This window comes from Podarcis melisellensis (assembly GCF_964234715.1).
Source record: "Podarcis melisellensis genome assembly, chromosome: 3".
Classification (NCBI taxonomy): Eukaryota; Metazoa; Chordata; class Lepidosauria; order Squamata; family Lacertidae; genus Podarcis; species Podarcis melisellensis.
The window spans coordinates 47,643,358-47,654,934 of record NC_138530.1 but is presented as its reverse complement, the minus strand read 5'-3'; the positions used below and the strand labels follow the sequence as shown (position 1 = coordinate 47,654,934).

Sequence of the window (11,577 nt, the reverse complement as noted above, 5' to 3'; positions counted from 1 at the left end):
AGTAAATTAAATAGCAAATAGTTTCCTGTCCTTTCAAGACAGCTGAAGTGGCTGCATCACTCTGCGTAACAGTTGAGCCAGCCCTGCTTAAAATGAGTTGAGTGGCATAGTGCACCCCTTGATAAACGAACAACTGAAATGTCTGCTTCAGCAAACACGGTTTTTTATTATATTCTAATTGCTTCATAATGCCATTCACACAGAAGTATCTTGGCACAGTTAATGTTTTGAGTAACTGATGAACTGTTGACTTTGGCTAAGTGAGTCAGTTCATAAACTGCGGAGAGAAAAAACAGATACCTCCAGCTCACGGTTGTTTTGTAATGCCAACCACCAAGCAACGCTATACTGTCTTTAATGGAGAAGTCATTATGGGAAGGAAATAAATACTAAAGTCTCAAGGAGACCTCAAGTGGGCAGATTTGGAAATGAACTTGGCTACAGCTACTCTATTCACCCTGGGAGATGATGCGAAAACACTTCTGTCTGGGAAACCTGTCCTTGAACGCCGCCCAAAAATTCCTAGGGTCTTTTTGCCTACAGAAAGCCAGAGAGCCTATAATAATATGTGACAAGATTTCATCACCTCCCATCGGTAAAGTAGTCACGTTTCATGAAGACATGATTTTCCATTAATCTCTTTTGCAGTATCCCCGGAGGAAAAAATGGTTCTGTCCTGATCTTTTCAAATGTCTGTCCTTATACTGATGGTGGTTAATAATAATTTTGGTTGTTATTTATTTTTATTTATTCTCCGTGTTTATTTTTTAAAACCCCCCTGAACATAACCCCCTTCAATTGAGCTAAATGAAATGCTCAAATTTAAGTTATGTTTATGTTCATTTGTTGTCGATGAAGTTCACCTCGAATGCTAGTATTTTAGTGTATTTCACTCATTTTAGTTGCTAGTCGTAGGTCCCTATCTTCATCTTCAGTTGCAACCAGATCTAAGTAGGAGGAATTGCATTTGCCTCTATTTGTCCTTTATTACCTTTTGTTTGCTCTTTTGTTTATTTGTGTGTTTTTTAATTTTAAATTTGTTATTGATTTATTTAGGGTTGAGCTTTTTTTTAATTGTGCCCAAAGCTGTTCAGCTTATTGGTCCAAACTGAAGGGGGGAAATGCCTTTTTTTGATTGCCATACATCCAGATTTTCCAGGACATTTTCCTGATTTCCACCTGGACACTGCTGCCAACTGTGGTATTCCGTATATGTCCAGAAAAATCTGGATGTATGCCAATCCTGATTTGGTAACAAAAAATGCGCAAACAGAATAAAAAGAAAGAAAACAAAGAGACAAAAATCTAGTGAGATCTCGTTGGAAGCAGCTGCCACTTCTTACTCTCTGGCTGCATTGGCAGGGGTTGCCTACCAAATGCCCATGAAAATCCTAAATTCGGCACCTGATCACAACAGTGCTCTCCCCCGTTAAAAATATACAATCTTTTCACGTTACCCTTGAGAACACTGAGGAGCACAATCCCGCCAAAATTAAGTATTTTTAAATCTTAGCTGGATATGTGCTTAATTGCTTTCATGCACACTACTAAGATATGACTGTGATTAAGTGGTATGCAAATTGTTAACTAAAATGTGAAAAATCGACTGTAGACGTACTCAGTTCTGGCTGATGCCTCGTGGTGTTGCTTTGTTTTAAGAAATCTAGGAAGACAGATTCGAGGGGCACAAGATTTAATTACCGTAATTAATTAGCTCCCCAAGGGGCGCAGCATTGGGGGGTCACCACCACCCACCGATCGGACTTCCTTAAATGAAGCTACATTGAGTGCCCCCTTTAACTCCTCAAAGCGACGCTTTCTCGGGCCGTGTAACTCTCAAGAAGCTAGATTTCAAAGGTCTGCGCAACGTTAACTCTGAATTTGGTTAAATTGACCGGTTCAACGACAGCTAGTCTCCGGCAAAGCGTCAGGCACAGGCGAGCAAGCCTTAGGTGGTCCGCACCGTCTGCGATCACGTGCGATGCCCATCTGGGGTACTTTATTTTATAGCAGCAGCTGCGTTGGTGGGTGACTAAAACCTGGTGACTAACACCACCGCAGAGACGAAAACCAACAACCGGGCAGGTTCAGAGAAAATCCCGAGTCCACTCCCGCCTCCAGGGACAAGGACAGCCGCAGCCCGAGGCTTCCTGGCGCTTCTCCCCAGCCTCCCCACCCGCTAAGCTCCAAACGTCCCCTCGGGCTCGCCGGCGAGGGACCTTCGAATGTTTCCCTGGAGCCTCGAAGGCTCTTTCGTGACGTATCCGAAGGACGCCCTCCTCCTCGCGCGCCGATTGGCTGAAGCGCGCGGAGGCGGTTGCCGAACGTCGCTGTTTGTGTTTGAACGTTCCAGCGGGAGGGTGGGGCGAGGACGGCTCCGTCGGGCAGGCGGCCGATTCGCTGCTTGAGCAGGGCGACCCTCCGCCCCCCCCCCGGCTGGACGGCGCGGCGCGATGGTGCCGTCTCGGTGCGTGAAGAGCGAGTACATGAAGCGCTTCAAGGAGCCCAAGTGGGAGGCGTGCGGCCCCTGCTACCAGGAGCTGCTGCGCTACCGCCTGAGCCGGCGCCTTTTGGAGCAGGCGCACCGGCCCTGGTTTTGGGACGGCTGGGAGCAGGACAGCAGCCAGAGCGGCGGTGGTAGCGGAGGCTCCCCGTCGCCCCCGGGCACGTCCAGCCCGCCGGGTGGTCCGCAAGGAGAAGAAGCAGCGGCGCCTGGCGAATCTGGCCTGGGCGGGGCGGCGGCAGCAGCGGGGGACGCCGACAGATCCTGCCCCGAGGAGCCCTTGCGCGGGTCGGGTATGTTCCTCCGCCGCCGAGGGGAGAGGAAGAGGACGGCCTGCCGGAATGACCTTGAGCCATTCTCCGGGAAGGCGGGCGGAGGGGGGCGCTGGGAGCCGCGGCTGCAGAGATGAGTCGCTGGGGAAGGAGGGAGGGAGCTGCAGTGGCCGGATGTCCCTGCTCTGCAATGGAGCTGCCGCTGGATGTAAATGCGGGGCGGGGGGCGCCCGGAGGAGAAAGCGGCTTTCCTGGGTTTTAAATAAATCTTAACAGCTGGGGCTCCGCGTCCGGCTTGGCTCTTGAAGCCGCCCTCCCCTCCGCGCGCATCGGGAAATGGAGGGTGCCAGGACCGTGCAGGCGCTTCGGCCTCTTGCCGCCGAGTGGCTTCGCGGCTCCTCCTTAGGCGTCTGTTGGGGAACGGGCGAAGGCGGCGCCATCGAGGGCCACGGACGTGGTTGCTGCCAATACTCGGCCCCTCCGGCGCCCACCCGGGTCCTTCCGGGGGCGAGAGATCTCCAGCTGGATCGTCCCCGCCGAGAAGCGCTTTCGCCCTCGGGAGGCACTTTCCTCGCTTGCGAACGAATAGATTGCTACCGCTGACGTAACAGCGGCATTTTGGAAACCCATCTTTGACCCAAATGGAAAGGGACGATTATTTCTCCCCAGCTTTGCGCTTTGCTGGCAGGAAAATAGGCCATGCCCACTTGCATTAAGGCTTTCTTTTGAAATTTATTCGTGTAGGGTCAGAGATAGGCCTGGGGCTTTTTGGCCAATGGAGGACCAGCTCGAACAGGGATGATGTGAGTTGTAGGACAGCGGCATCAGGATGGGGCTACAGGTTCCCCATCTCGGACTTACTAAGGATGGTGCGACTCCTGCTTTGTGACTTAAATTCACAGCCTTAGGATAAATAATATCTATCTAGAGAGCAGATGGATGCCAATAACAACAGTATCTAGAGAGCAGTGCAGAAATTATGCTACCCCATAAGGCAGGTGTGGGGAACCTTTGGCCCTCCAGGTGTTCCTGAACTACAGCTCCTTCATCCCCTGGCATTGACGATGCTTGCTGGGGTTGGTGGGAGTTGTAGTTCCGCAACACCTGGAGGACCAAAGGTTCTCCACACTTGCTGTAAGGGTGACGCCATTCTTCCAGCCGCTCTTTGGTGGTAATAGCACAATGCCCTGTTCTGTGCAGAATTAGGATTGCTTTAAGACCATGGAAATCTTAGGCGCGCAGATAAAAACGAGCCTGTTTCCTCTGGGTTTACTTGCAGACTCTAGAATCTGTTTTCCAAAAAAGTGAGACAAAGCTTAATGATCTTACTATGAGTGAAGGGTTAGATCTGTATCCCTGACAACACTTCTTCCAGACTAGTACATTATTATTATTATTATTGCTCTTGAGTATTGCTGTTGGCACCAGTGGAGCCAGCTTCAGAGAATGCAGCTTTGATTTCATCCCCAAAGTGTCTTGATCTCTCATAAGCTTTTTGGAATGACCTCACCAATAGCATTTCAATGGCCCAAACTGAAATACCAGCACAGTACTGAGAATACACCCAACTCAGTAGTATTCTGAATAGAATAACCCTAAAAAACACTCTGAAATTCCTTTGGTTTTTTCTGATTTAACAGAAAGTAAAAGTAGCTTCTTTATTTAGTTATAGTATTTATAGCCTACTCATCACTGAATATTTTCAATCCCAGAATAAGGATCAAAGTAATAAAACCATTACAAACTAATATAAACAGGTCCAAGAAGCAACAAATTAACAATTCTTTCATAAGGGAAGCAACAATGCTATAATGACAAACATTAAACTTTCCAGTTTAACCAAATCCCTAGGTAAAAAAAAAGAAGACATTCAAACAGATTAAACAACCAACAATTCCCACCCTATTTTTCATTTCTGGTGGAGATGCTGAGGTAATCCACTTGCTTCCCACCATCTCTCATACAAAGAAGGCTCCACTCTGAGCCAACAGACTGACTTTGTAGATTTTGAACAGCTTCCATCTCACCCAGGCTCTTGCCCTGAGCATGGGTGTAGCCGGGGGGGGGGCATTTGCCCCCCCCAAATCAAGTAAATCAATAAGAATAGTTAACTAATCGAGGTTCTGCCCCCACCCAACATAAATCCTGGCTACACCCATGGGCCTGAGTGGTATGAATTGTTGCCCAGAAGGGTCTACATCGGGACACTCCTCCTACTTGACCATGGAAGCAACAGTGGTTGGGGAAAAAAAGCACAAAAGAAAAAGAGGGTGGCAATAAGGCCCTGCTAGTGTCTCTCTCCTAGTCCTGTCAAAACTCCTGGGTCTCCAAGTCGGTAAGGCTACTAGGGAGGAATATGCAGGTGAATTTGTTGGCCTCTCCCAACTCTGTCCTCCTTACCAGCTGCCACAAACCGCATTCAGGGTCCTCCAGGGAAATTAATGTGCTTCTCTATATAGACTGTACCCTAGTTATCAGAATACACTTAATTAGGAGATGTTTTACACAGTACACAGCATCAAACTCAGATTGGCCATTAAGTGCATTCATAACGGGAGCAGCAACTCATGCAGTCTGCTTGATTGTACCTGCACAATTTATGTATACACAAATGGATGTTTGGTGTGTCACACATAGTCTTTTCCCCCTCTCCACTAAACCTTTTAAAAACATAAATTTGTGAAGTGTCCTATGACATTGGTTGAGTCTAGGAATGTTACCTTGCTGACAGCTGGGATAAAATTTTTAAAATGGATTTTCAAATGCTCATGATATCAAATGTGGGCAGATACCACCTGCAAACTGAAACAAATGTGCATGACTTATATGTGGAATATACTATCAGCAGATACAGCAATGGTTGGCAGGATAACTCCATGCAAGTACCCCTATACACATTTGCAATACTTCAGGTTTGCTAAGATAATCAAACTTTAATACGAATGACAGCATGGAGTTTTCTCTGTGCTGTGCTTCCTGGACAGTATTTCTCTGGAACTTAAAAGCATTGTCACAAATGTGACACTAGCGTAGATAACCTAATCTTCTGATGACACACTGGTACCTTGGAGGCAAAGACATTTCCTCTATAGAAGGTTCGTTTTTATTTTTGACACTGATCTCTTTTCCTCCGTTACTTCCCATTGTATGACAGAAATCGGTATCATGCCTTGACAAGCAAGAGTAATGATGAGGAAGAACACTGTGTGCGTATGCACGCACAGTGGGCTCAGCATTTGCAGAGACTTCTTTAGTTGTCAGTGATTCTCACACGGATTCATGGCTGCTTATGTAAGTTGTTGCCATGGCATCTTGCATCTTTAAAATTGCATAAGCTTTCGTTCTCCAGCCAAAAATAAGGCACTAACAAGAGCAGGGACTATTACATGCTAGGTGCAAGAATTGTAACGTAGCCGCAAACGGCATCACTGTGGCAGCCAAGCTGGTGCGTGATGGGAGTTGTGCTTTTTAACAGCACAGGCTCCATAGCCGCCTTTGATCTGGCCTCTTGTATAGGAGAAGGCATTGCACCTTTTGGTAACACTATGCAGCTCTGATCACTGACACCTGTCCACTGTTGCTGTATCTACTGTCTGATTGGAAACCTAAGTAATGGAGGGCTCTTTTTCCTACTTTGCATTGCTGACTCTTGTGTGCACCAAGCAAGAGTTATTTATTTATTTAAATTTATATACCACCCTATACCTGGGGGTCTCATGGTGGTTCACAGAATAAAATCAAGATATAAAACCACAGAATACATAATAAAAATAAAAACAACAACCCCATAGCCCCTCCCCAAAAGAACACATTTTAAAAGGGCATAGGATGTAAATCAGATCAACCAAAGGCCTGGTTAAAAAGGAATGTTTTTGCCTGGCGCCTAAAGGTGTATAATGAAGGTGCCAGGTGGAACTTCCTTGTAGGGAAGTTTTACCTACAGCGCGGATAAATCAAAGGAGTTATGGTACACTAATAGTCTGCATTGGTTTGCATAAGATAAGCCCTGCTAGATTAGGCCAGTGGCTCATCTAGTCCAGCATCTTCCTCTCACAGTGTCCAATCAGTGCAACAATGGTCTCCCAGCTTGTATTCCCCAGCAACTAGCATGCATAGGCCTTCTGCCTCCCAGCAGTGGAGGTAGAACTTAGCTGTCATGACTGGTAGACATGAACAGCCTTTGCCTCCGTTAATTTGTCTTGTCCGGTGGCAGTGGGTGGGGCACCCATGGCAGCTGCTTTAGCGTGCCTCTCGGGTGGGCCGGCCCTGGGAGGTGGGCAGGCTAAACTTAACCCTCCTTCTTTTCTCCCAGAGGATGAAGACCAAGAGAAAGCTGAGGAGAAAACCGAAGTTGAGAGTGGAGGCAAAAAGTCTGCCCCCAAAGGAGCTGGCGGGCAGCCTTCGAGTCGTGGTGCTTTGGGCAGCCGGGGTGACAGAAGACGGGTGAAGAGTCCTCAAAGGATACATGCGGCAAAGGGGTTGAAACACCCATTTGCCTTGTATGGCTGGGGAGAAAAACAGACTGATACTGGGAGCCAGAAAACACACAATGTCTGTGCATCCGCTTCTGTGAATGAAGTAAGGCAACTTGAAATATATACTTATGGGTTGTTTGTCTAAGTCCTTGCCCTCCTGCCTGACTCCTTCCTTCACACTTGTAAGGTCAGCCCAGGTTTGTCTGCTGCCCACGGTGAACTAGGATGTTGCTGTTTCCTCATTCTTTGTCATCCTATGCTGGGCAAAATAACTACTGACATTTAATATGCTATACAGTGGTACCTCGAATTACAAAGGTCTCAGGTTACAAACTCCGCTAACCTGGAAGAGTTACCTTGAGTTGAGAACTTTGCCCCAGGATGAGAACGGAAATCGTGTGCCGGCAGCAAGAGGCCCCATCAGTGAAAGCACGCCTCTATTTAAGAACAGTTTCAGGTTAAGAACGGACCTCCGGAACGAATTAAGTTCGTAACTAGATATACAACTGTAGTTAAGTGGGCTAATGTTGTCTTAACTTCCTGCCCTTCTGCTACTGTGCCCGTGCTCTGGGCAGCCAACAGATGCCAGCAGACTTTTGACTGTGCATCCCCAAAGGCAGGGAATATTGTTGAACCCATCAGCTGCAAAGCGGCCCCTTTGCCAACTCCTCCAAAAGTGTGGGATTTCTCTCTCAACTTACACAGCTGAAATGAACAACTCTTAGGGGTGCCCAGTTTGCCTGTGTGGCTCGGCTGGCCTTGCCTGGTTTTTAGACCCATTTATTATGCCTATGCACTTACAGTGGTACCTCGGGTTAAGTACTTAATTCGTTCCGGAGGTCCGTTCTTAACCTGAAACTGTTCTTAACCTGAAGCACCACTTTAGCTAATGGGGCCTCCTCCTGCTGCCAGAGCCCGATTTCTGTTCTCATCCTGAAGCAAAGTTCTTAACCTGAAGCACTATTTCTGGGTTAGCGGAGTGTGTAACCTGAAGCATATGTAACCCAAGGTACCACTGTACTTGCTTGAGAGTAGGGAGTAGGGCAGCTTCCTTTTTTGCTTTTGTTAGTTGCCTGCCCTCCTTGTGTATTTTGTGTTGTTTCCCATAGCTGGATCCAAGGCCGTTTCTTCCATGGTCAGTAGCAATACTCTGAACTGGATATGGGAGTGGCCTTGCCATGAAGCAGTTGCTTTGGGTGTTTTCCAGTGGATGTATTGCTGTTTGAATTGTATCCAGCTAAGTTATTATATGCGTGGAACAACTTCTGCGAGCAGAGTGGAACTTTCCCTCCCTCTGTGTGATCTCCAAATCTGCTCTAGGTTTTTCTCTAACCATTCAGAGCAGATTTGAGGGCAGAGAGGAGAGGAATGTTCAGCTGTGCTCGCAGAAGCTATTCTGCATGTACAGTGAATTAGTTGGCTACAACCCCATCTTAGATTTCTTACCTGCCCTTCACTATGAGGTCCCCTCATAATAAAATATTAAAAATAGTTTAAGCACACTACAAGCAAGAGTATAGGGTGGGTCCTTCTATATATCAGGTATCAAAAGCCAGGATGAAGAGATGTGTCTTCAGCATATGACAAAAATTACACAATGAAGGTGTCAGGCACACCTCTGTGGGGAGGGAATTCCACAGCTTAGGGGCTGACCCAGAGGAGGCACTCTCCTAGGCTGCCACCACCTTAAACTTCCAGCGTGGTGATCCCCAGAGAGCCCCCTCTGCTGATCCTAACACTTGAGGGGGTCTGCAGGGAAGGAGGCAGTCTTTCAAAAATAGTCACCAAGGCTGCCTGAGCCTCCTGTCAGGGGAGTGCAGCCCTGTCCAGAAGAAACCATCTCCCCAGACTCAAGAACTGAAAACAACCTATGTGTTTTCATGGCTTCAGCTTCAATTGACTAGTGTGGGTGTGTCAAAATGGAAGGGAAAGGGGTAGTATCTGATGAGTGGGGGAAGAGCCTGTAGGAATCCATTTGCCACATACAGGCACCTTCATATTCCCCCATAGTAAGTTGCCCTATGGTACTGAGACACCTACTGGACCTTGTGAATGGAATGTCGGCCATTGATCTTCTGCAATTATATTCCTTGGTTGATGGTAATGGGCTGTGACATTGTCACTGACATCCTATGCTGTAGTTATGAAGGGGAATCTTCTTCCACTTTGTTTACAGATTATATTGGAACAATATTTGCTAACTCTAATTTAATGCAAAGCTTTTGTTTGTTTCTGGCTGCCGTTTCAGTGCTGCTGTGGAAGGAATTCCCGATGCTAGAACAGTTGCCTACCCCTGTCAGGATATGAGAGAGAATAATCTTTGTAAAACAGCAGGCAGTTAGCATCAAGTGTCCCAAGGCAGAGTGAGCTCAAGTTTAGGTATGGCATAAAAGGTTGAAAGTACTGATGACACCATCATGGTAGGCTCCTGGTACTTGAATGACATTGGGAAGCTGTAAGTTCTTGCAAAAGTGCTGCTGATCTGTGAAATGTTAGATTCAGCATAATGTATATTAATGTACTTCTGACAGCAGTATGGAAGAAATATAAAAAAGGGAGCTATCGTGTGTGTGTGTGTGTGTGTGTGTGTGTGTAAAATAATACAGCACGTACTGGTTAAATTTACTTATCTCGATTTAGTCTAGCTTAGTGCATTGAAATCAGTAAATCTAAGCTTGTTTTAAATGGACATCTGTCATTAAGAGTGAATTACTAAAGTCCCAACAGATACTGGCATTTGCTACTGAATAGAAAAAAAACGGCGTTTATAGTAGAGCTTACACATATTTATGATTGGATGGCTAAAATATCTGTACACAGCCTAACATGCCTTTGTACAACCTCTGCAGGTTAGTGGATGGCTAAATCCTTCAGCCTCTCAGGTTAGCAGCTGAGCTTATTGCATTTGTGCTTCATACCCTAACCTAATGCCATGCATACTTACTCACCTTTGAAAAGTTGGTGATTCAATATTGGATGTGCACAGCTAATTAGCATGTTTTTTATTTTACTTAGTGTGCACCTGACTTTTCAGTTTAATGAACTTTTCCCAAGTGGCCCTCAAATGAAAGCAAGAATAGATACTATCCAATAGTTTAAAAATGGAAATGGTAAATAGCAGAACAGTGTTAGCACATGGAAAGCCACAATAAACCTTAAAAGCAGCAGTAAATATCAGTCTCCGTTTAGTTAAAAGAGGCAAAATTTAAATGGTTTTTGCCTGGTGCCAAAACCTGACCATGCCTTGGTTTTCAAACTATTTTGGGAGTCGAACAGACTCCCATAACGGATTAAATTCGAGAACCAAGGTATGACTGTAGCAAGATAATAACTGGCATATCAGATATGGTAACTAGACAAAGTTTTGGGATTCTGGATGCTAGTTGCTTGAAACTACAGGAGGGGAGACTGCTCTTGAGCTAAATCCTGCTTGCAAGTTTCTCACACGCATCTAGATGGCTACCAAGAATCATCTAACACTTAAATATCTCTTGTTAGATCCATGAGTCTGCACTGAGAGCGAAGAACAGAAGGCAAGTGGAAAAAAGGAAGCTGTCTCAGAGGCGGATTCATTCAGCGGAAGTAGAACAAGCCTGGAGAGCAAAATCTGCTGCACCAGACAACCCCTGGATGACGGAATACATGAGGTGCTACTCAGCACGAGCACGGTGATTCAACATTTGCCTGGACCTGTTTTTTTTAAAAAAAAATTCAGAAATAGTGTACGAAAGCAACGGGTGAAGAATTCCAAACTACTTATGCAAGATTTTTAACAAAAGGATTTTTCCAGCAGTTTGATATACTTGTTTATATTTTGGCTACTTATCCCTGCAGGAGAGGGAATAATTGATTCCATACTGGTGGGAACTATGCTTAGCAGTATAGCTTCTTTACAGATTTTTTTTAAAAAAGAAGGCTATTAAGAGATCTTTCTGTTGACCTTGAGCAGAAAAGCTATGGAGTGTTGTAGAATGAACTTTTTTAAATGAAAGACCCAGAAGGGTTATTTTGACAATTATTTAGTCCCTCCTTAATTATTAAAACATATGGACCGTAATCCGTGGGAAATTTCTTGCCCTGATGTTGCATAGAACTCAAAACTTTTCCCTATAGGGGAGCCATAAGGCTTTACAAATCAGGTCTGTAAAAATTATTTGTAGGTGCCATTGTATTTTCATGTGATTCTAGTTAAGTTGCTATGATTTTCCTCAGACCTGTACAACTTGAGACCTAGCGAGCCAAATGCAGACTTTCTGCCCTCTGTGGATTCAATCCAGTGACCACAAAAACAGGGGACTGTTATCTATCTATCTTGCTGTGCAGGCCA

General features: G+C 45.8%; 1 protein-coding gene across 2 annotated transcripts; it reads left to right on the top strand.

Annotated features, from left to right (window-relative positions):
- Window positions 1-1,756: 1,756 nt before the first annotated feature.
- Window positions 1,757-11,307, top strand: CCSAP (centriole, cilia and spindle associated protein). Of its 2 annotated transcripts, XR_014167200.1 has the most exons (4): window positions 1,757-2,796; window positions 7,088-7,353; window positions 9,499-9,629; window positions 10,749-10,877. XR_014167200.1 is itself a non-coding variant. In XM_081906970.1 (3 exons), the coding sequence occupies exons 1-3, from the start codon at window positions 2,454-2,456 to the stop codon at window positions 10,920-10,922; spliced, it is 783 nt and encodes a 260-aa protein (XP_081763096.1). In that variant the 5' UTR covers window positions 1,757-2,453; the 3' UTR covers window positions 10,923-11,307. The 2 variants fall into 2 exon arrangements, 1 of the variants encoding a protein (XP_081763096.1); XM_081906970.1 differs by lacking the exon at window positions 9,499-9,629 and having other exon boundaries at window positions 10,749-11,307.
- The last annotated feature ends 270 nt before the right edge of the window (window positions 11,308-11,577 follow it).